The 26342-nt window shown below is 42.3% G+C and overlaps 1 protein-coding gene across 1 annotated transcript in view; it reads right to left on the bottom strand.

Annotated features, from left to right (window-relative positions):
* Positions 1-26342, bottom strand: part of P2RX4 (purinergic receptor P2X 4) — a 69808-nt gene that overhangs the window by 16848 nt on the left and 26618 nt on the right. Inside the window, 4 exon segments of the mRNA XM_056534589.1 lie at positions 3798-3934; positions 18964-19105; positions 20144-20224; positions 21170-21266. Of these exon segments, the coding sequence (XP_056390564.1) occupies positions 3798-3934; positions 18964-19105; positions 20144-20224; positions 21170-21266 (457 nt within the window).

The raw sequence follows: 26342 nt of genomic DNA, 5'->3' as shown, positions 1-26342 counted from the left end.
CTATGAGAAACCATTGATCAATGTAAAAGATCAGTGTGTGCAGTGTTATAGCCCCCTATGGGAGCTATAACATTGCAAAAAATAAAAAATAAATAAAGTGAATTAAGATCATTTAACCCCTTCCCATAAAAAAAGGCGTAAATAAAAATAAAACATATGTGGTATCTCCGTGTGCGGATATTTCCAAATTATAAAAATATATCATTAATTAAACCGCACGGTCAATGGTGTAGGCGCAAAAAATTCCAAAATCCAAAACAGTGTATTTTTGGTCACTTTTTATATCATGAAAAAAATGAATAAAAAGCGATCAGTATGTCCTAACAATACAAAAATGGTACCGCTAAAAACTTCAGATCACAGCGCAGAAAAATAAAGTTATAGGGGTCAGAAAATGACAATTTTAAATGTATACATTTTCCTGCATGTAGTTATGATCTTTTCCAGAAGTACGACAAAATCAAACCTACATAAGTAGGGTATCCTTTTAATCTTATGGACCTACAAAATAAAGATAAGGTGTCATTTTTTACCGAAATATGTACTGCCAAAATGGCTTTTTTTTCCCCAATTTTGTCTCAATGATTTTTTTTCCCCCGTTTCGCCGTAGATTTTTGGATAAAATTTTTGATTGATTTTTATACATTTTTTTTAGGGGATACAAAGTGAAAAAAATATCCAAAAAAGTGGACAAAATATCAACTAATACCTCATGTTTATCATATGGAGCATATATTTTTAATGATTCAGTCTGGCCTTGTGATGCTGGGGGAGCCCGGGGTGTCAGTGTTTTGTGTCGGGTGCACATTTAAGATGCTGGGCAGCCCGTCTGATCAAATAGTATGGGTGTCACTAATAGGTTATAAGCCAGCATGGTACACTACACACTATCATGCAACTGGCGCACTCTGTATGATCTATTTATGTGCAAGTATAATACTAAGCATCTATCCCCCCTCATGAAAAGTAGACATGTCAGTGGCTGTATATCAGTATTTTGCACATATGCAACATCTCCCATATAGCATTGTGGCCTGCATCATAGTTGGAATAGGTGCCTAACCTGCCCTTATACCAGTAACCAGTAAGGAACCAGTTTCACCACTGTGGTCCCCGATCAGCACCGCTGAGCAGCCGGGATTGTTTTTTATTTTTTAAATCGCGTGTTTTACTTGATCGCAGTATCTAAGGGGTTTATGCCGGGCATGATCGCGATCGGTAAAGTGTGGCATTAGCCACGGGTGTTGGCGGCTGATAGCGGGATGGTCCCAGAAGCTATCAGTGGGCGTCAGAGAAGGAGAGCGGGCGCAGGGCGTACGCCCTGGGTCTTTAAGGGGTCAAGAGGAATAACTTCTTTTTCTATCCACAGACCCATATAAGGGTTTTTTTGTTTTGTTTTCTTGCACAACCACCACCATGTTTTGTAATGACACCTTTCATTTTACCATAAAATGTGCGGCAAAACAAAAATTATTTGTGGGGGAAATTGACAAGAAAACTACAATTTTGCAACTTTGAGGGAAGTTTGTTTTAATGCAGTGCACATTATGGTAGAAATTACATGCTTTCTTTATTCTGTGTGTAAATGCGATTAAGACAATACCCAATTTATATAGTTTTTCTATTGTACTACTTTAGAAGGAAAAAAAAAGTAAGTTTTTGTAACAATAGGTATGCCTAAAATTGTCCTTTTCTGACCCATATAAACTTTTTTTTCTTCCGTATAGGGGGCTGTATGAGGGCTCATTTCTTGCGTCATGTTCTGTAGTTTTTAGAAAACGAAGGAGAAGCTAGTAAGGTTGAGTATACAATTTGTGGTTCCAAACAGCTACAGTGAACCTCTCCAAAACGCCACTCCCTTGTCCAGACCAGATTTTTTTGTTGCCTATTTTCAGTTCCACCATATAGTATGTGCACTGACCACCCCCTTAGAAGATCACTTTTTTGTGCCATTTTGGTCGATTGTCACTATTTCACTGTATGTGTTTAATGAGAATCTTCACCATAGTTTATGCAGTGCAGATTCCAAAATCTGTGTGTGTAAAAAAAAAAAAAAAAAAATATGTGGTTGTCATGATGCTAATCCACATCCAGAACTGTGGACAAATTCAGAGCATTAAAAGTAAAAAAAAAAAAAAAAAAGCATGGCATTCATTGGAGGTCATGCCCTGGAATTTTTGCCACAGATTTCATTGTAAATATTTACCATAATCCATTATGTGAACATGCCCAGTGTGGTAATCCATTGTATTAGGGGGAAAAAAGGAAACACGTGAAGAGGAAATGCTGGAGGATGGTTCCTTCTTGTGCTGGGATAGTGATTAGAGATGAGCGAACTTACAGTAAATTTGATTCGTCACGAACTTCTCGGCTCGGCAGTTGATGACTTATCCTGCATAAATGAGTTCAGCTTTCAGGTGCTCCCGTGGGCTGGAAAAGGTGGATACAGTCCTAGGAGACTCTTTCCTAGGAATGTATCCACCTTTTCCAGCCCACCGGAGCACCTGAAAGCTGAACTAATTTATGCAGGATAAGTCATCAACTGCCGAGCCAAGAAGTTTGTGACTAATCAAATTTACTGTAAGTTCGCTCATCTCTAATAGTGATTACATTGATTTCCAATGTAAGTGCAGATTTATATCTGTGAGATTAAAATCAATGTGCTATCTATACCATGCAGTTTTAATGCACATCAAACCTAGAGCTGGCATGCATATCTGTATTATCTGACTTATGTATGTTAGTGCCGTTTCTATACAGCACTGGGGTCCTGAGTATGAATGTGAAAAACACAACAGACTGGAGCTTGTATGTTCTCCCAGTGCTTCACACCTACTGATATTTGCATACCAAGCAACCTGAGTTCACACTGGGTCACAGCGACAAATGGGAGTAATTACAACACTGCAGAATATGACAGCATTATATAAAAATTTAGCATTATTGTCTACACTTCCATCATCCGTCCCTTATTAGATATGCTCAAGAATTGAATTGTCTGCCTTGAAAATAGTGATACATAATCTGTATAGTTAGCAATTAAATGAAAATACACCTACTGCAGTTTTACCAATGGAAGGCTTTAGATAAATGAAAGTAATATCAGGGTATTAAAATAATTATACCCATAGAGAAACATATCAAAATGTGGATAGGTTTAATTCTAAGTCTTAAATGCTTAAATAGATTTTTTTTTCTATAGGCTGAATGAATACTCAATCCTTAGAATGTAAATGTCATTTAACATCAAAGTACATACACCATGCAGCTACAACAAAGACAAGAAACATATGCTACCTGGGGTATATATATACAGAAATGCACAGAAGAAATAGACCACCTTATTTTCTGCTCAATTTAAGCAGATCATCATATCAAAAGTAGAAAAACAAAACAAAGATGCCCACAGACACAACACCAAACTACTTCCAAGTCTATCTATACGCCATCTTGGATGACATGGATGTATACTGGCAAAATGCGCTTATTCAGTAGTACATACTGTATATACTGATGCAGACTATATCACTAACGGTCGGGACCTGAAGAGCGTCAGTGATGGGGGGAAAATGAAACATAAATAACGCTTAAAAAAAATTAATTAATTAATAAAAATTTAACCCAGCCAGGCAACCACCTTTAATAAAAAGAAAACATCATAACCATGCCTACACCTAGGATCTGGTAATGTTTTATTCTGAAAAGAGATGTTGCAACAGCCCTTTTTTTTTTTCTTTTTACAAAGGGGGTAAATAAAATAAAGTCGTGTAGACCAATACAGTTCTGTGTTTGTTTACCTGAAATTATATCCGGGAGAAACATTGTGATCCAATTCTCTATTGTCCAAACGTCGAAATGTGTACTTTGGAACGCAGTATTTATGTTTTTTGTCCAGGTCACAGTTCCAACTAATCTGAATTCCCATGACTCCACCCTTCAAAAACAAAGCATGGTAAAGCCAATACAAAGCACTTTATAAACAAACGAAGGAAGCTTCTTATATGGGGTGATCCTAACATTTTACACTTTAAGGGGGTTCATACACTAGAGAAAACTCTGCATAAAGTCTGAAAAGAAACTGTAAATTGAATATGCTGCAGATTAAAATTTACATAACATTCCTAAATCCCACAGACTTTTTTAAGGGCATATAAAAAGGGAAGGATTTGGATTTACAAACAAAATAGATTGAACTCAGTCAAGCGCACCTGTCAAAATTATTTTTTTTATATGTTACTCAGTACCTAATCCTGACCATGTACAGCTACATCTACCATGTACATCAACATGTACATCTATTTTAATAACAACTATCGGGGACATTTATCATTGCTGCTTTGGTAAGGGAGTTCTGTAGGCATTTTTTTTTTGCCTTAGCTTTGCTTATCACAGGGGGCAAAAAACGATAAATGACTTTGAATACCATTTTTTTTAGCACACACACAAGCAAAAACCAATAAATTACTTCAGAACAACAATTTGCAGCTTTGGAAAAAATAAAATGTGCGATGTATATGTGTTTATTAAAAAAAAATTTAACCACTTTCCCCCCCCCCATAAATTTACTAATTTTTTTATCCATGTATCCTGTGGATTACTTTGGATTCAGAGGACTATGGTGACCAGCGTTTATTTTTTTTGTTAATGTTAATAAAATGGTTAACAAGGGCTTTTGGGGGAGTGTTTTTTTGGAATAAATTTTTTTTTTTTTTTTTTTTTTTAAACATGTTGGCAGGCATTTATCATTGTAGGTGTAAGTGAAGCATTTTTCTACACCTTTTTTTGTGTGCTGGCGATGTGTAGGAACACCAAATATATTAAATTGTCACAGAGCATTTGATAAATTTTGTGCAGGTCACATTTTCTGAAAATTCTCTCTTCCCATACACCAAAAAGTTAAGCTAAGTCTGGGATGGTGTTGTTTTAGAGACTTTTCAGTGGCTTTGTGCCTTTTCACAAAAAGGCACAGGGGGAGATTTATCAAAACCTGTCCAGAAGAAAAGTTGCCCAGTTGCCCATAGCAACCAATCAGCTTGCCTCTTTGTTTTTTCATAAGGCTGCAAAATGAAAGAAGCAATCTGACTGGTTGCTATGGGCAACATTTCCTCTGCACAGGTTTTTATAAATCTTCCCCACAGTTCATAAAACCCTTCCATATCATGTGTATTGCCTAAATCAGTGGATTGCAACTCAAAATCAGCAGAAATGTGTCAACCAAAAGGTGCAAAAAAGGCTCAGATAAATCCTGCTTGCGTCTTTTGTGCACCTTTTCTAGACACAAAAAACAGTCTAAAGACTATGATAAATGTCGGCCATTGTGTTTTTTTTATTTACTTGACAGGATTAGTAGTGGAAGCCGTCTTATAGACGGAATCCATTACTAAGCCGGGCTTAGCGTTAGCCACAAAAACAGCTAGCGCTAACCCCCAATTATTACACTGGTACCCACCGCCACAGGGGAACCAATAGACCCGGAGTGTCAAAAATGGCGCTCCTAGACGATAACAGGCTGGTATTAGAATAAGAATAGGGAGAACGCTATGCTTTTTATTTTTTTGCATACATAATAATAAAAAATAAAAAAACGCATAGGGTTCCCCGTATTTTTATTTTCAGCCAAATAGCAACCAAGCAGCAACAAGCCTGACGTTACCAGGGTGGACGAGGACCATTGTTACTGGCCCTCCCCAGCCTAAATAACGCCAGCCAATTACCATGTAGGCCCAGGAGCGCCGTTTTTGACATTTCGGGCCTGTCTGTATCAGCTCTTCCCGTCACCCCTGTGGCGGTGGGTACAGGGGTAATAATCCGGGTTAGTGCTAGCTGTTTTTGGTGCTAATGCTAAGCCCCGACTTAGTAATGGACTCCGTCTATTAGACAGCTTCCACTACTAAGCCAGTAAAGTAAATAAAAAAAACACAAGTTTTAAAAAAAATGTATTCCACAAAAAAAAAAAAAAAAAAAAAAAAAAAAAACACTCCCTCACAAGCCCTCATAACCATTTTATTAACATTAAACAGAAACAAAAAAAAAATGCTGGTCATCGACGCAGTCCACCGAATCCCAAGTAGTCCACAGGATACATGGATTTGAAATGAGAAAAAAAGAAAAAATAATAGGTTAAATACATTTATTGTCACCCACCCGTGCCGCACGACTACAACTCCCAGCATGCCTTTACAGTAAGGACATGCTGGGAGTTGTAGTTGTGCAGCAGGTGACAAGGGCATGCTGGGAGTTGTAGTTGTGCAGCAGAGGGCAGGTGAAAAGCTTGTCACCAGCCCCCGCCACACAACTACATCTCCCAGCATGCCCTTACTGTAAGGGAATGCTGGCAGTTGTAGTTCTGCAAGCCAGGGAAGCGGGCGGTAATGCACTCCACTCCCTGGCCTGCGGTGATCAGAAAATCATTGTGTACTGCAGCGCTGAGTGATGGCAGGGACGGCTCCTGCACATCTCCCAGCCCATCTGCAGGAATCCCGGGAGGCTGCAGAGTGATGCCAGCCCAGACTCCCGCAGACGGAGCCTCTGAGTTTCTATATCTACTGTAAAATTTCCCGCCGGGTCCCGTGATTGGCTGTTTGGTCCCAGCCAATCATGGGACCCAGCGGGAAATGTGAAATCACATATAGATGGAGATACTCGCCAGCGCCATTGTGGAGCCCAGGCTGGCATCACTCTGCATCCCCCCTACTCTAACTTAATGAGGGGACAGGGACACTGCCCACGCCGCACATCTCCCGCTCACTACAAGACTACAACTCCCAGCATTACAGTGAGGGCATGCTGGGAGTTGTAATCTTGTAGCGGGCGGGAGATGTGCGGCACAGGCTGGTGGGAGACAAGGGGGAGAGATGTAAAGGCTGCAGAGTGATGCCAGCCGGGCTCCTTTTAACATATGATGGAGCCGCAGAGTTTCTATATCCCACACTGTAAAATCAAATTTCCCGCCGGGTCACGTGATTGGCTACTCAGTCCCAGCCAATCACAGGCCCCAGAGGGAAATGTGAAATTACAGTAGAGACTAGAAAAACTCTGCGATGCCGAGGTAGGTTAAAAGGAGCCAGGACTGGCATCACTCTGCAGCTGCTCGGGCTCCGTCATATTTCCTCCCCACTACCCTAACTTAATGACGAGGACACCGATTTACATCCCCCCCTTGTCTCCCACCCGCACCGCACATCTTAGCATGCTACCTACTACAAGACTACCACTTCCAGCATGCCCTCACTGTAAGGGCATGCTGGGAGTTGTAGTCTTGCAACAGTTAGCAGACAGATGGGAGATGTGCAGCGTGGGCGGGTGGGAGACAAGCGGGGGGATGTGAATCAGTGTCCTCGTCATTAAGTTAGGGTAGCACGGAAAAAATATGACGGAGCCCAAGCGGCTGCAGAGTGATGCCAGTCCTGGCTCCTTTGTACAGTTGTTATATAATATTTCCCGCTGGAGCTGTGATCACGGCAGCCAGGGGGAAATATAAAATTTTGCTCTCAAAAACATTTAGAGTTTTTGAGGTGCCGCGAATCCCTGACCACTGCAAAGTGAAAAATTAAATTCACTTTGGTAAGCTCTTTTGTAGCTTTTTGCTTACAGCCAAAAGTCGCACAAAAATTTGTTTAGGTGCACATGCGACTTTTTGTGAGACTTTTATAAGCAAAAAAAAAGAGCTCTAAATCCCTTGATAAATCTCCCCCTATATATTTATTATTAAAAAAAAATCCCTCTTTTCATCAGCTCACAGTGTTAGAAATCCTCTCAGGAGAAGGGGGTGTGTCCCTCCCTTGTGGTGGTGGGAGGTGATTGGTGTGTCTGCTCATGCAGCCTTGTTCATGAGTCATCTCTTGTCCATGACTCATGGACAAGCCTGATGCTGCTGCATGACTGGTTAGTATCCCAGTAGGTATGGAGGACCCCTAGTGGTGGGATTTTCAGGGACAGTTTTCTTTATTAAATATTAACCCCTTAACGACCACGGACGTAAATGTACGTCCTGGTTTGGCGGGACTTCCCACACCAGGACGTACATTTACGTCCTGTGTATGACCGCGAGCATCGGAACGGTGCTCGCGTCATACATGGCAGGTTCCGGCTGCTGGCAGCAGCCAGGGACCCGCGCGGATGTCCGACATTAACCCCTCAGGTGCCGTGATCAATACAGATCACGGCATCTGCGGCATTGCGGTACTTTGAATAGATGATCGGATCGCCCGCAGCGCTGCCTCGGCGATCCGATCATCCAGCATGGCGGCCGGAGGTCCCCTCACCTGCCTCCGGCCGTCTCCCGGGGTCTTCTGCTCTGGTATGAGATCAAGCAGACCAGAGCAGAAGATCACCGATAATACTGAGCAGTGCTGTGTCCTATACATAGCACTGCACAGTATTAGCAATCAAATGATTGCAATAGATAGCCCCCTATGGGGACATAAAAAGTGTTAAAAAAAAAAAAAAAAGTTGAAAAATGTCAAAATAAAAAGTAAAAAAAAAAAAGGGAAAAAATCCCCCAATAATTAATTAATTTATTTTTTTACATATTTGGCATCGCCACGTGCGTAAATGTCCAAACTATCAATATATGTTAATGATCCCGTACGGTGAATGGCGTAAACGTAAAAAAATAAAATAAAAAAAAGTCCAAAAATGCTGCTTTTTTGTCACATTTTATAAAAAAAAATGAAAAAATTCTCTTAAAGTTATAAATATGCAAATGTGGTATCTAAAAAAAAGTACAGATGATGGCGCAAAAAATGAGCCCTCATACCGCCCTATATATGGAAAAATGAAAAAGTTATAGGTGGTCAAAATAGGGCGATTTTAGATTACTGATTTTGTACAAAAAATTTTAGATTTTTTTAAGTGGTACAAAATATAAAAGTATCTAGCCATGGGTATCATTTTAATCGTACTGACCCACAGAATAAAGAACACATCATTTTTACTGTAAATTGTACAGTGTGAAATCGAACTCCTTCAAAATGTGCAAAATTTGGGTTTTCATTAAAATTTCCTACCTAAAAAAAAATATTTTTTGGGTTTGCCATACATTTTATGGTAAAATTAGAGGTTTCATTACATAGTACAATTGATCACGCAAAAAACAAGCCCTTATATGGGTCTGTATATGGAAATATGAAAAAGAGTTATGGATTTTAGAAGGCGAGGAGGAAATAACGAAAATGCAAAAATAAAATTGGCCTGGTCCTTAAGGTGAAAATGGGCTTGGTCCTTAAGGGGTTAAACAGTGCCCATTTATTTATTTTTTAAATCAGAGAATTTTTATTGAAACTTTTTCATAAACATAGAAATAAAGAAACAGACACACAAACAACCCATCCCACCAGCACCCTCCCCCCTTCCTAAATAAACAATCCATCTCAACCCTCCAACCCTAACACAACAGGGTACAAAAAGAGTCAGACAAATCGGACAGACCAGGAATTGTGTTGTGTAAGACAAGGCCTCCCAAGGGCAGATATCAGAGAGACAAAGGTGAGGGAAGAGCACATCTAACTCCACACCATCAGACAACCATCACTCAGACCAAACAGGAAACTTTCAGGCAGACCATACAACAATCCCACCAACACACATGCAAGAAGCAAAGAAACAAGCAATTATATCAGAACATCAGGAGGATTAAACTTCCTCACCCAGGGACCCCATATGCCATCAAACTTCCACTCCACCTTCTGTTTAATGTAGATCCCCTTTTCCAATCTAACGTCATACTTAACACGAGCAATCAAAACTCCCACATTCAGAGGAGTAGGCCTCATCCATTATTGCGCTAGATCAGTATTGCGCTATATCAGTTTCCAGGCCTGATATAGAATATACGCTATATCAGTTTTCCGAGCCCGATATAGAACATGTAGTATGCCAGTCTCTACCAGGGAGGATTCCTGTCCGCAACCGATAAGTAGACATATTTTAGGGAGTCGAGCTAAGGTCACCGCATACACCATCCGGTTGAGAGCGCGCACTTCCCTCCAATAAGTGTCTAGGAGTGGGCAGTCCCAAATCATATGTATTAGATGTACCTCCAACCTACCACACCGTGGGTACATAGAATCAGACTGCACCCCAATTTTATGCAAGAACACCAGCGTTTTATATACTCTGTACAGGAGAAAAGGCTGGGATAGCCCATTAGATTTTGACAGAGAGAGGTAGGGAGTAAGTGCCAACACGGTGGACCACTCCTCAGTCATAACACCAGCATCCCTCTCCCACTTAACACGAAGTCAAGGGGAATTTGTCATGATGGAAGCTCAGCAGGTCTCCATACACCCATGAGATCATCCCAGCCGACTCACTTTTTGGGACCACCGAATCCAAAACCCTATTAGAATGGATTACCAACAAGAGGGACCTACTTTGTGTTTCATAAATATGGCGGAGCTGTAAGTACCTATAAAACGAAGAATGTGGCAGAGCAAATTCCTCCTGCAAGTCCCTAAAGGAGCTAACTACACCCTGAACAGCTAATTGTTCCAAACTACACAGTCCCTTCCTCTCCCAAAAGCTAGCATCCATAAAAAGAGTAAAAATCAGGCAAGCCAAGGTTACGCCAAAGCGGGGAAATGCACAATAAATGTGGGCCCCAAAGCCTGCACAATAAATGTGTAGTGGGAGAGAAGTCAGGAGGTCTAGTAAGGGCACCTATCTGAAGCATGTGGAGAGGGATTTGTCCCCCATGTCTGGCCATGAACAGTCCACGCGTAGGACCCAACATACTTACAGATGCCCAACCCCGTATCTGGTGCAATTGGGAGGCTAAAAAATATATCCAGGGATTAGGAAGGGCCAAGCCCCCTGAAGACTTACCCCTTTGAAGAGTTTCTAGTCTAATTCTGGCTGAAATTGGAAGTTTACACCAAACTGCCCCCTTCTGCGAGCTCCTATCCAGGAAAGGGGTCAGGTTACGAGGAACAAAGTCATGCAGAGACGTTATATATATATATATATATATATATATATATATATATATATATATACACACCCAAATAGTTAAAGCTAGTCACCTCCTGAAGCTTGGAAGCAGCAATCTGAGGGATAACAGGCAGAGGGTCAAAAGGCATCAGTACAGATTTGTCCCAATTAATTAACAGACCAGAATAAGACCCAAAATCAGATATAAGGGACATGACAGGAGCTAAGGAGAGGGCCTTATCTCCCAAGAACAGCAAAATATCATCCACATATAGCGCTACCCGCTCCTCAATGGACCCTAGGGATCGACCGATTATCGGTTTGGCCGATAATCACGATTTTAGGCATTATCGGCATTGGCAATTACCTTGCCGATAATCCGATAATGCCCCCATGTCGCACCCCCCACCGCACCGCCCCGGCCCCATTGCCTCCCCCATCCCCGGTTTTATAAGTACCTGTTCTCGGGGCCCGGGGTCAACGCTACTTCTGGCTCCTGCTGCGTCCTGCATTACGTTGTGCGCAATGACGAGTGACGCAACGTCACCGTCAGTGCGCACAGTGACAGCTCAGGAGGACGCCACCGGAGCCAGATGTAGAATGGACCCCGGGAACAGGTAATTATAAAACCGGGGATGGGGGAGGCAATGGGGCCGGGGCGGTGCCGTGGGGGATGCGACACGGAGCGGTGGGTCGGTAGGGGGCGTGGAGCGGTGCGGCGGTGGGGCGGCGGTGATAGGACTCAGGACCCCCTGGACAGGCATGGGGAGAGAACAGGGCGGCAGTCTATGGCACCGCAAAAGTCGCTGCAGTTCATTGATTTAAAGCGCCCGCTTTAAATCAATGATCTGCAGCGGTGTCGCGGTGGGATAAATAGCCGATAACTTATACCGGAATATCGGTTTAAGTTATCGGCTATCGGCCCTAAACCTCCACAGATTATCGGTATTGGCCCTAAAAAAAACAATATCGGTCGATCCCTAATGGACCCATACCGAAATCCCAACATACAAACAGAAGACCTAATTAAGCAAATCAGAGGCTCAATAGCAAATGCAAAGAGCAGAGGCGACAGGGGGCACCCCTGCCGCGTGCCCGTCTGCAGCCAAAAGGACTCTGACAGCTGACCATTCACGTTAAGTCTAGCAACAGGGTCCCGGTACAGTAATTGAACATAAAGAAACAGAGGTATTATCTACCGTGGATTTGCCAGGCATAAAGCCAGTTTGGTCCCCATGAACTAAGGTCAGGACAACCTTAGAAAGTCTGTTAGCGAGTACCCGAGCCAGCAGCTTCTTATCTGCACATAGGAGAGAAATAGGCCTGTAGGAGCCCGCCCACAGCAGGACCTTACCAGGTATAGGAATTAGAACAACAATCACTTCCATCATGGAATGGGGCAAAGCACCCACCTCCACCGCTGCCTCAAATACCTGCTGTAGTTGTGGCAAGAGCACACCCCGAAATGGTTTATACACCTCACTTGGAAGACCGTCAGGGCCCGGTGACCTCTCATTAGCAGCATCTTTCAAAGCCAGTTCTAATTCCTACAGAGAGATAGGAAAGTCAAGCTCGCCCCTCTGCTCCGGAGAAAGAGAAGGCAGAGACACCAGACCCACATAATCATCCATTCATTCATCTTGGAACTTGCAGTCTTGGATGAGTATGCATCTTTATAAAAATCCACCATTACCTGCAGAATGTCCCTATCTTCCGTAACCTCCCTCCCCAGACCATCCCTCAAACAACAAATGTAAATGACCCCCTGCTGAGCACGAGCAATAGAAGCCAACAGTTTGGCCGTCAAAGTACCGTTTTTAGTAAAAAAAAAAAAAAAAAAAAAAAAAAAAAGCTTGTGCTCCGCAGCCTCCTCCAAACAGACATAAGTATTTTGGGCCTGCAACCAGTTCTCCTTAGACACAGGGGAAGGAGAGGAACTATAACCAGTCTCGGCGCTAACAATCGCACAAACTATGATAAGCAATCAGTGAGACACTTGACAAACAAAGCATATAAATCGCCCATCAGGATCAATAAACAGATGAGACCTCCTTAAAAAGGAATAGATTTATAAACTAAAATACTAACTCCCCTAGCATGAGAAGAGTACGTAGAATAAGAATAGCCAACCCATGCGCTATGGAGGACCGCAGTGTTGTCTGCCGTCAAGTGGGTCTCAGACACAGTATAGGAGGTTGAAACTGCCTCACCAAATTAAATATGGCATAGCATTTAGTAACCTTCCCGAGCCGCCGAACATTCCAGCCAATAACATTAAACACCGCCATCATACAGGGAAGAGTAGGGATGAACACAAGGAACCACAAGGCCCCAGAGGAGACCAGCAAACACACTCACAGGCAAGAAGGACAAGTTGCGTGCCGGACGGGAGGGAGAAATGGAAAACATACAAGACAAACACCCCAAAACAAAAAACAAGAGAACACAACCACACATAACATAGCGGCATGCAGCAACAGAGGATGCCAATACGTTCACGCCAGTCGACATCACGCTCCAAAACACATTAGGAACATCCATCCCACAACACAGAATGGAGAAACATAAGATGTTTTCCCAGAAGGATTTTGGCTTACTCAAGTTTGTTTTCCCAAAATGTAGTCTTGCTTTTTTATGTCTCTGTCAGCAGTGGGGTCCTCCTGGGCCACCTGCCATAGCATTTCAATTCATTTAAATGTCGAAGGATAGTTCGTGCTGACACTGATGCTCTCCCGAGCCTGCAGGACAGCTTGAATATCTTTGGAACTTGTTTGGGGCTGCTTATTCACCATCATGACTATCCTGCGTTGACACCTTTCATCAATTTTTCTCTTCCTTCCGTGCCCAGGGAGATTAGCTACAGTGTTATGGGTTGCAAACTTCTTGATAATGTTGCGCTCTGTAGACAAAGGCAAATCGAGATCTCTGGAGATGGACTTGAGATTGTTAATATTTTTCCTTTGGTTCTCAAGTCCTCAGACAGTTCTCTTTCTGTTGTCCATTCTTAGTGTGGCACACACAATGCAAAGACTAAGTGAACTTCTCTAATTTTTATCTGCTTTAAGGTGTGATTTTTATATTGCCCACACCTGTTATTTCCCCAGGTGAGTTAAAAGGAGCATCACATGCTTGAAACAATCTTATTTTTCCACAATTTTGAGGTTGCCAATAATTTTGTCCAGCCCATTTTTGGAGTTTGGTGTGACATTATGTCCAATTTGCTTTTTTCCTCCTTTTTTGGTTTAGTTCCAATACACACAAAGGGAATAAATGTGTATAGCAAAACCTATGTTACTGCAATCCTTTTCTGTGAAAAATACTTAATTTTCTAGAAAAATTTCAGGGGTGCCAAAATTTTCGCCCATGACTGTATATAGAAGATAACGAAATGAATAGTCCACTGGGTAAGGAACAACAGGGCAGTTCAGTCCGGAGCAGGACCCAGAGAGCCCCTGCGGGCCCCCTGGCGTAGCGGAGACTAATGAGCGTCCAGCCAGCGTATAGCCGTGTCCACCCCATCGAAGAAATGAGTGGTGCCCATAGCCACTAACATGGAGTCTAGCCAGGTACAGCATAGAATACTGGACTTCAAGGGAGCACAGGCGTATCTTGATGTCAATGAAGGAGGCACGTGTGAGTCAGATACAAAAGCCTGCAGGAAGGCATCATAGTCCTCCAGACGGTCCAGTGGAGCCTCAACATCAGCCAGGGGGAGAGGAGCTCCCCTGCGATCAGAATTCGGCGAAGGAGACCGCAAGACGAATTTCTCTAACTTAGCCGCCACCACTTGTTGTAGCGCCAGTTTATTCCTCAGATTGGCAGACAGACCGGTCCCCTGTTGTAAGGAGCCAGCTCCGTCCTTGTTCTTCTTCCACTTATTAGCGGCCACAAATACAGACTTGAAATCTCAACACCAGTGCAGTCCAGCAGTAGTGGGGGGGGGGGGGGATAGGGATAGTATCAGTATCATATGAGTGGGGCCACAACCCCAAAAAAGTAGGCAGCAGTCCCCAAGCAGGAGAATGGCAGACAGGGTCTAGACAGCGGGGCACTCGGGGGAGCACCCTCTTAATGGAAGCTGAAGGCAGAGAGCCGGCAGGCCCTCAGTGATGGAAGAGGTCCCAAACAGGAAACCCAACAGTGAGTCAGAGAACAGGCAGGCCCTCAGTGATGGAAGAGGTCCCAAACAGGACCCCAACAGTGAGTCAGAGAACAGGCAGGCCCTCAGTAACGTGAGGGAGAGCGGGGGGGTCTGCAGGAAAGTATCACAATGTCCCAGGAAAGTTCAGAACCCCACCACTGCCGGGGTACACTATGGCAGAGCTCTCCTTTTTTCACCCTCAGGAGGTGCAGATTCCCTCCTGAAGCAGTCTCCCCCTATGGCAGGCTCCCCTAGGGAATATGCACGTAGCCCAGCTACTGTCCTGCCCCTCAAGATGGCAGCCGACACCGTGGCTACAGCACAGCCTCCCCTCACCTCCTCTCCTATGTCACCAGGCAGTTCTTGGCAACACAAAGCGTCGGTCCCGCAGTGACAGAGGTGAAATGACAGTCGCTGTCTTTGGAGGCACCAACAGCTCCAGCAGCCACAAGGGCAGTCAGCAGGGCCCTAGCTCCGGAAGCCCAAGATAGCGGGCGGGCAGGCAGCGTAAGCCCTGCCAACTAGCACCGGACCAGACCATCCTCCCAGCAACACTCCAGTCAGGTGAGGGGGCCGCACTGGTAGCAGAGGGGTGTCCCAGCAGTAAGCAAGTCCAGAGGCAGGTAAGGAGCGACCCTCCAATCACGGGGAGAGCTTCCGGACGGGCAGCAGGAGAGGCCGGGGCTTCGGGGCCTTCCCTCTACTAGGTCCACAACTCTCCTCCAGAGATGCGTCCAACGTCTGGGAGAACTGCGAGGGGTGCCCCAAGGTATCAGGGAAGAAGCAGGGGGGGATAGCACCCCAAATCAGAAGGATGGAGTGGGATATTAAAGGATAAGTGCACAGGATGGCAGGAGCTCCGTACAGGCGCGTACGCTCAGACAGCCATGCAGACCACGCCCCCCAACAGTGCCCATTTAACCCCTTCCCGACCCATGACTTACATGTACGTCATGGGTCGGCTCCCATTCTATAGCGTGTCGGGCCCGGCACCTAGCAACGACCGGGACCCGTGGCTAATAGCGCGGCACTGATCGCGGTGCCGTGCGCCATTAACCCTTTAGACGTGGTGTTCAAAGTTGATTGATGCGTCTAAAGTGAAAGTTAATAAATGCCAATTAGCTCAGGGGGCTGTTTGGGATCGCCGCTGTGAAATCGCGGCATCCCGAACAGCTGTAGAACACGAGGAGGGTCCCCATATCTGCCTTCTGGTGTCCAATCACTGAATGAATGCTCAGTGCCTGAGATCCAGGCATGAGCAGTCAAGTGGCAGAATCATTGTGCAATTTTATCCTATGGGAGCAATAACATTGCAAAAAAAAAGTGAAAAAATAACCAAAACAAAAAAAACCTTTAATAAAGATCATTTAACCCCCTTCCCTAATAAAAGAATCACCCCCTTTTCCCATTTAAAAAAAAAAAAAGTGTAAATAAAAATAAATATATGTGGTATCGTCGCGTGCAGAAATGTCCGAATTATAAAAATATATAATTAATTAAACCGCACGGTTAATGGCGTACGCACAAAAAAAAATTCCAAAGTCTAAAATAGCGTATTTTTGAAAAAATGAATAAAAAGCGATCAAAAAGTCCGATCAATACAACAATTGTACCGCCAAAAACTTCAGATCACAGCGCAAAAAATGAGCCCTCATATTGCCCCTTTTGCAGGAAAATAAAAGTTATAGGGGTAGAAAATGACAATTTTAAACATATACATTTTCCTGCATGTAGTTATGAAAAATGAAAAAATAAAATCCATATAAGTTGGGTATCATTTTAATGGTATGGACCTACAGAATAAAGGGAGGGTGTCATTTTTACCGAAAAATGTACGTAGAAACGGAAGCTCCCAAAATTTACAAAATGGTGTTTTCTTCAATTTTGTCGCACAATGATTTTTTTTTTTCCGCTTCACCGTAGATTTTTGGGTAAAATGATTGATTTCATTACAAAGTAGAATTGGCGTAAAAAATAAGCCATCATATGGATTTTTAGGTGCAAAATTTAAAGAGTTATGGTTTTTTAAAAAGGTAAGGAGGAAAAAACAAAAGTGCAAAAACGGAAAAACCCCGGGTCATGAAGGGGTTTTAATACTGAGTTTGAAATGAAAGCTTTATAAAAATACTGAAAGAAATAAGAAATGTACAATAAATCCCATTAGGACTGATTCTAATTATGTTCTATATACTCACTTTTGTTTTTTAATTATATCATAGATTATGGTCCTGATTATTATAATGCTAGTAATCCTATTCAAGGAAACTTTCTTATTGCCCTGTGACTCCAAAGTAAGTATTTAAATAGTGATCTTAGATTTCTTTCACTTTATATATGGCCAATTACTAAGCTATGTTAATATACATTTTGTATGCAATGGCTCATTTGCACAACAATAATAACGCTTACCAAGGCCAAGTAGATGTGGTTGGTTCATATTATGGTATAAATGTTTATTTAGAGGTTATGATATAAATACACTGATTACAATTGTATAATGGACATATTTAGACAGTCTAAAAATGCTAATTTATCATACTGCTTCATGCTGTTTGATAAATTTGCAGCATCTTAAGACTGTATGAACACATGCAGCAGAAATGCTGTGGATTTTTAGCATCAGAAATATTTCTGCAAGGACAAATCCACACCAAATTGTGTGGGTTTGGTTCAGATTTGCCCCTGTCGTTTGGAGGACATGTATAGATTTATTGCAGATTTTAACTTTCCAATATTAACATAACTGCTTTGTTGACATCCAAATGTGGAAAATCTGCAATAAATCTGCAGCAGATTTGACACAATTTGCTAAGATCAATCTGTTGGAGACAAAACCTTGAGTGATTTTGACTGTGTGTGGCTGCACTCCTCTGGTACACTCACACGTGCCGTATTTTGTGGCTGCATTTTTTTCCTACCCATTAAAGCCAATGGGTAGCAAAATTAACTGCAGAAAATATGCAGCAAAATAAAGCATATATGACCCTACCCTTACCAAGTATTTTCCATTTGATATATTCATATATAAATGACACCTGTAAAATGCACTTTTACACAATATGCAAATGAACTGCAATGCTAATTGGGTGGGCTCAATGTTGTTCCCTAATCTATGCCTGCACTTTTACTACTAAGAGTGACGTTGGACTATAAAGGGGCAATTAATCATGCCAAAGGGGGGAGTCGTGTGGCTGATATTGTGGAGGTGAGAAGGAAGCACTTAAGAGGATTGGCCTACCCAATGTTAGATAAAGGTGGATTTCCTCTAAAAGGTAATGCAAAGCTTTGTCTTAAGTGCTTTACTTGCCTTACAAGTGTGGGGTGAATCAACCCCTTTTTTGTGATTCCATGGTCCCCCCAGGTTCATCATTTCTCCAGTCCCTGGATGACTGTTGTCTCAGGATCCTCTTCGGCTTGAGACAACAGCTGATCATGAGAGGGGGGGGGGGGGAGAACACGTGCTGCCTGCAGGGGCATAAAATAATAAACTACACTGTACTCACTTCACTAGCTCTTTGGTCTGGTCTGCCCCAGTTCCTCTGTTTACTTACCCTGATTACGTGATGTCCTGTCTCTCCTGATGACATTCCAAACAAACTGCAGCTTCAGTGATTGGCTGCAGTGTGTTCTAAACACTACCAGGAAAGGCAAGATTGAGCATCATGAGGAAGTGTTAACAGAGGGCAGAAAGCCAGCACTGGAGCAGGTGAGGGGGGGTACAGTGTAGTTTTTTTTTTTTAACACCTACCAGGCAGCAGTTTTATATCAAATTATAAAACGTTGGTTAAAAATTTACTACATATTGTAGATGGGATTATTGTTTTATGTTGGTGTGTTACTTTAATTTGTTATTAAAAAGCACTGCTTCCAACAACCTGATCATCAGCACATACCAATAAGGCCATCTCCTGGAAAGATTCCCCAGACTCCTCCACCAAGCTTCCCAGACGGAATATAGGACAGAATGGATGATTCACCCGATCATACATGCAGGTTTTGAGATACTCGTTACTGATATTTGGCAAAATGTTTCTCCTATAGACGTAATAAAACAACCATTATTAGTCACATTTCAACATGATAAAACTTATGTGGACTAGATCAGCGTTTCCAAACCAGTGTGCCTCCAGCTGTTGCAAAACTACAACTCCCAGCATGTCCAGACAGCCAAAGGATGTCTGGGCATGCTGGGAGTTGTAGTTTTGCAACAGCTGGTGGCACACTGGTTGGGAAACACTGGACTATATAAAGCAAGACAAAACACTTCTTATTAAAAAGGGGTTGTGTCATCACAGACAACCCCTTTATTATGATCCCTACTGAAGCAATCAATTTGTTTGCCATAGGAATGGCTCCCAACATATTAGGCAAAAAGCTGATTTTAAGGAAGAATATGCTGCTGAGTTTGGTGTGCACACATATTTTGAATCCATATACAGACACATTAATATTATATATATACACACACACACACACACACACACACACACAGTCTGGCAGATTCAGGTTGCCACAGGTAAATTGAAATCCCAACATGGCTCCCTCATTACTAACTAAGTTTTTCTCTGAAATTCTGTGTTGCCTTGGCGCCAGGAAAATGTACCATGGAGGTGGCCTTCCTGGTTTTTACCCTCTCAGCTGTGCTTGACTGATAGATTTTTCCCTACTTTGAGTATACGGAAAGAACTGTCAATCCGTCTGAGGAGACCACCTTCCAGACACTTCCCTTGTATCACATCTCCGTTTCAAACTAAGTTTTTCTTTGAAATGCTGCAGCCATTTGTAATATGGAAACCTGTCAGAATTTCATGGTTTGGGAAGCATAAATGTACTGACAGACTCTCTTTAAGCCATGACATAACTATTTATACAGTATGAAGAAATGCTAAATTCAAGCACATCATGTGTGCCGGCTGTATATACTGTAATAAGCTTTAACAAGCATGACAAGCCTGAAAAAACTGCAACCAGATTTAAAAATGACACAATCCAGTGATCTGGCAGCCCTCCGTACAGCAAGATAAAGAAAACAACAGTACAAAAAAAGTCACAAGGGTTAAATTGTGTACTTACTTAGAGAAATTGAATTTGGGGTACCAGATGTTATTCTTTATCAGCACAGTGAAGTTCTCAGCATCCCTTAGAAAAGCAGGCCTGAACGGAGAGCAATTAACAAGAACAAAAATCTTTTGCAAGAATAAAAAGAAAACAGAAGTCTGATATCATGGGACAAAAAGCAGAAGCATCAGCAGAGAGAAATAAAATTCCCCTGGCTACAAAATAAAAGTGATATTAATGTATTGTATTCTATAACCATTGTAAGGCCCTTGAAGGAGGCTTCATCCTCACAAGTCAGGTTAATATACTTTTCTTTCAGTGACAGAGAATCATGAAAATCTTTATCATAATCCTCTGCTTGGACTACTGCAACCTTCTTTTGTGGCCTCCGTTTACTCTTGCAACCCTCCAATCCACTCAACTCTGATTAACCCATCCCTCTCCTTGCTCCTACTTTTTTTCCCCGTTTGTGAATCCACTTACTGGCTATACAATGAGCAGCAAATTCAGTTTAAAAGGAAATCTGTCAACAGTGCCACCTGCACTAAACCTGTCACACAGGCTTGTAGTGCAGGTGATGCTGATCAAAACGATGCGATTCGCCCAGCCATTCCGCCGTAATTCACCTTTTTCTTTTATGCAAATGAGGGCCTTGGGGCATGGGCGGAGCTCTAAATGGAGCTTGGGGCAAGCGCTCCTCTCAGCTCATCAATATTCATGTGCCACCTCCGGGACTGTGCAAGAGCAGGGAGCGGGGTTATGAATATTGAGGAGCCAGGTGGAGCGCCCACCCGGCGAAGATGACGTCAGCCTGCCCCTAGCTAGGTTTGGAGCTCCGCCCATGCCCCAAGGCTCTTATTTGCATAAAAAAGAAAAAGCTGAATTGCGGCAGAACGGCTGGGCGAATCTGTACACCGTGAGTATCGTTTTGATCAGCATCACCCACACTACAAGCCTGTGTGACAGATTTAGTGCGGGCGATACTGCTGACAGATTTCCTTTAAATTAATAACATTATAGATAGTAAAAGGTACTACTTACTTGGGAACAGTGGTGTCATTTTCCACTGGACACCATGCATTTACTTCACATGTCTTTACAGATTCATTATACGGCACACAGCGTCCAGTCTGTACTCCTGGGTGACATAAAATCACAACAGTTTTTTTTTTTTTTTTGTCTTTTTAAACTATTTACAAATTAAGTTAATGACAAACAGATAACTAGAAGACCAAGCAAAATGCATTGCTACCAGTTACACGCTTTCTCTCTGTGAATCATTGGGGATAGAAAGGGGTCATTCATACAAACACAATAACTTCTTGTATAATGAAATTACGTATTACAGTTTTTAACTGCTTTCAATTACACAGTTATGGTGAAGACCATATAAAAAAAAAAAAAAATTTGAAATTATTTTTAATATGTATCTGTGTACCTAATGATTACCAACTGGCATTAGGTTATTTGATTTTGCTGCTGTGGCATTGGTTTAGGGCACATTCACACTACAGAAATAAAAGGGATTTATCCAACGAACTGAATTAAAAAAAACAAAAAAAAAAAACAACTCAGATCAGCATAGGACATTAACCTTGCATCTATTATTCTACTGTGAACTTTGTATCTCCTGTACGTGGCTCTAAAACCTTTTTGGCCTCCTGCTTGTTCCCTTCCCCACACAATTTCTATAAACTACAGGTCCCAGCATTCTTTGCTGCCACTCTGTGCTCACTTACTCCTAACTGCCGTTTTCTGCCCCAGTCACCTGACCAGCCCCAACGCTCGGAATGTTACTAAGCAACCATTCCCATCCTGCTTTCATCTGCTGTACTATATAACAATGATTCACAAAATGGGTGCCTCTCTCTGTTGCAAAACTACAACTCCCAGCATTCCCAAAAAGTCAAAGTCCATCTGTCCATGCATGGAGTTTAAGTTTTAAAGTTTTTAAATAGCTGAAGGCAGCCATTCATCTTAGCTCCAAGAGAGTGTTGCTTTTCTTTGGATTACTATCTATCCATATATATACTAGCTGAGTACCTGGCGGTACCCGTTTTTTCCCTTCCTCATCCTTGTTGGTAAAAACTAAAAAGGAGGAATCTTTTGACTTCATATCCCATCCACATATATTGGCCCTCATTTACTATTCTAAACCCGACCTCTTTTGTCGGGTTTTTTTGGCGCATCTTTGTCTGCGCCATGTCGCAGACATCGTGCGCCAGTCTGCGACACCATGCGACATTTTTTCCCGACGGACCCGATGTGGATTCTCCCAAACCCGAAAAGGGGGCGTTACCCGAAATTTCTGAGCTTTCCCATGTATTTATTAAGGTTTCCAACCCGAATTTGTTGTATTGTTGTGGATTTTTTCCCGACAGCTCAGAGGAGTTGGAAACCAAAACCAACAAAACCCACGTGCGACAAACAAGATGCAACATAATAATAAATACCAGGGGAAAAAAGCAGTCGGGTAAGAAAGCAAGACAGACTTACAACCCGATTTTCTTAGTAAATGAGGGCCATTGTTGTCATATTCTGACCTCCTATCCCGACTTGTAATATGTGCACCAGGTATTGAAATATCTCCAGCCGTTTGGAAGTTATGCAGCAACATATATATCCCATAGACTTGTATGGACGATGTCCAGGACGATCCCAGGGAGAAATCCTCACAGGAGATGATAAGAAGAGAGATATATAGAGAGATATAGAGATATATAGAGATAGAGATATATATAGAGATAGAGATATATATAGAGATAGAGATATATATAGAGATAGAGATAGAGATATATATAGAGATAGAGATATATATAGAGATAGAGATATATAGAGAGAGATAGAGATATATAGAGAGAGATATAGAGATATAGAGATAGAGAGAGAGAGAGAGAGAGAGAGAGAGAGATAGAGAGAGAGAGAGATAGAGAGAGAGATAGAGATAGAGAGAGAGATAGAGAGAGAGATATCTCCTGTGAAGCTTTCTCCCTGGGAATAGCTCTGGGATAGTCTTTGACACCGCCACAGGACACGTTTTCACTTCACTCAGCAGGAAAACAACAGTACTTTATGCAAGTCTGGCTCCTCGCCAGCTTTATTAGAAAGGTTGCAGGATAAATAAAAAGACGGGAACAAACAAAACCCTAGACCGTCTAATCACTAACTAAACAATCCAGCGTGCCCTGGCTATCAACTCGTGGGCTTTTCCCGGCCAGTTAAACTTGTGCCTGCTGCAACCTTCTACTCACTGTTCACACACAGAATTTGCAACCTCTTGCTGTGTCTCTCGTCCACATCACTCTTTGGGCCACTCACAGCTCAGGCTGTGTGTTCCTCACCAGGACCCCTGCCTCCCCCCTACAGCCACCTTGCTGTCTTCTGGGGAGAGCCCCAACTATTCTGTCTGACTTCCTTTTAAACACACTTACCTTTTCTGCTACCTCATTAAATTAGGCCACGGGTGGAGGTTTCTCCAGGGTTTGCTAGGGAAATACACCCTTCCCTTGCCACAGTGTCACAATCCATATAGCAAAGAAAGCGGCACAGCAGTAGGTTCCAGACCCCAGGATTAACCCCTTAATGACAATGGACATAAATGTATGTCATGGTGCGGTGGTACTTCGCGGATGATGATGGACATGACCGCGCCATGCGCCATCAGCAGCCAGGGACCCGCCGGTAATGGCGGACATCATTGATCGAACAGATGTCCGACATTAACCCCTCAGATTCCATGGGGATCCGATCATCCAGCATGGTTGCCGGAGGTCCCCTTAACTGACTCCGGCCGTCTCCAGGGGTCTCCTGCTCTGGTCTGAGATCAAGCTGACCAGAGCAGAAGATCGCCGATAATACTGATCAGTGCTATGCCCTATGCATAGCACTAAACAGTATTAGCAATCAACTGATTGCTATAGATAGTCCCCTATGGGGACATAAAAAGTGTATTAATGTAAAAGTAAAATGTGAAAAATCGTAAATCGTCCCTTTTTCCCATTTTACCCCCAAAATGCGTAAAAAAAAATTAAACATTAGGTATCGCCGCGTGTGTAAAAGTCCAAACTATCAAATTATTATATTGTTAAATATCCCATACAGTGAACAGCGTAAACGTTAAGTAAAAAAAAATAAAAAATAAAAAAAAGGCCCAAATTGCTGCTTTTTTGTCACACTTTATTCCCCCCAAAAAATAATGATAATAAGTAAAATATAAGCAAAACCGTTAAAAAATACAGATGACGGTGCAAAAAATTAGCCATCATACCACCCCGTATATGGAAAAATAAGAAAGTTATAGGTGGTCAAAATAGGGCAATTTCAAACATACTAAATTTTGTTAAAATAGTTTGAGATCTTTTTTAAAGCGGTACAATTATAAAAATCATATAAAATGGGTATTATTTTAATCGTATTGACCAACAGAATAAAGAAAAACACGTAAATTTTACAGCGTAAAAAAACTAAACTTTCCAAAATTTGCTTAGTTGCGGTTTTCATTTCAATTTCCACCAATAAATAAATATTCCTTTGGTTGCACCATACATTTTATGGTAAAATGAGTTATGTCATTACAAAGTAAACAAGTAAACATAGAATGTGTCAGCAGATAAGAACCATTTGGCCAATCTAGTCTGCCCAATAATCTGAATCCTATCAATAGTCCCTGGCCCTATCTTATATGAAGGATAGCCTTATGCTTATCCCATGTTTAAACTCCTTCACTGTATTTGCAGCGACCAGTAAAGTAACACTTCCTGATGATATTACTGCAGAAACCTTTGCCCCTCTAATTTAAAACTATGTCCTCTTGTGGTAGTTTTTCTTCTTTTAAACATGCACTCCTCCTTTACCGTGTTGATTCCCTTTATGTATTTAAAGGAAAACTGTCAGATATTTTCTCCCGCGCCATCCACAGTACTGGTGGATAGTGCGGGAGACGTTGATTAAAACGAGCCCTACTTTACCCGGATCGGCCAGGCCGTTCGCCCGCAAATGTGGTTTTATTCTATGTGTATATCTTGCTGTAACTGGCACAGGCGGGGCTTCTGCACTGACGTCCATGCCGCTTATGAATATTCATCCCCCCTCCCTCCAGTTAGGAGCGGCGAAGAGAGGGAGAGCTGGAGGGAGGGGGGGATGAATATTCATAAGCGGCACTGACATCAGTGCAGAAGCCCCGCCCGTTATATATATATATCTCAACTGGCTCCAGAAAGTTAAAACAGATTTGTAAATTACTTCTATTAAAAAATCTTAATCCTTTCAGTACTTATGAGCTTCTGAAGTTAAGGTTGTTCTTTTCTGTCTAAGTCAACTCTGATGACACCTGTCTCGGGAACCGCCCAGTTTAGAAGCAAATCCCCATAGCAAACCTCTTACAAATCTGTTTAACTTTCTAAAGCCAGTTGAATATATATATATATATATATATATATATATATATATATATATATATATATATATATAGTTTTTCCTGGAATACCCCTTTAAGTCTTCTGAAATAATTACTCCTAAATCCCTTTCCTCAGATACTGAGGTCAGGACTGTGTCAAATATTCTATATTCTGCACAAGGGTTTTTACACCCCAGGTGCATTTTCTTGCACTTTTCCACCTAAAATTTCAGTTGCCAGAGTTCTGACCATTCTTCTAGTTTGCCTAAATCCTTTTCCATTTTGGCGTATCCCTCCAGGAACATCAACCCTGTTACATATCTGTGTCATCAGCAAAAAGACATACCTTACCATTGAGACCCTTTGTGATCTCACTAATGAAGATATTAAACAAAATTGGTCCCAGTACAGATCCCTGAGGTACCCCACTGGTAACAAGACCTTGCTCTGAATATTCTCCATTGAATACAACCCTCTGTTGTCTGTCACTCAGCCACTGCCTAATCCACTCAACAATATGGGAGTCCAAGATCAATGACTGTAGTTTATTGATAAGTCTTCTATGTGGGACAGTGTCAAGAGCCTTACTAAAATCTAGATATGCGATGTCTACTGCCCCTCCGCCATCTATTATTTTGGTCACCCCGTCAAAAAAAAAATCAATAAGATTTGTTTGACATGATCTCCCTGAGTAAACCCATGTTGTTTTTCATCTTGCAATCCATGGGATGGCATGGACGTGCGTCCATCTTAGTAGGCAAGAAGATTCCGGCAGTAGGGGCGATGTGCCCTCTTTAGCAGCGGCGTCCCCGTGTAGAG

The sequence above is a fragment of the Hyla sarda genome, chromosome 1, assembly GCF_029499605.1.
Source record: "Hyla sarda isolate aHylSar1 chromosome 1, aHylSar1.hap1, whole genome shotgun sequence".
NCBI lineage: Eukaryota > Metazoa > Chordata > Amphibia > Anura > Hylidae > Hyla > Hyla sarda.
This window is presented reverse-complemented; position numbering and strand designations above follow the sequence as displayed.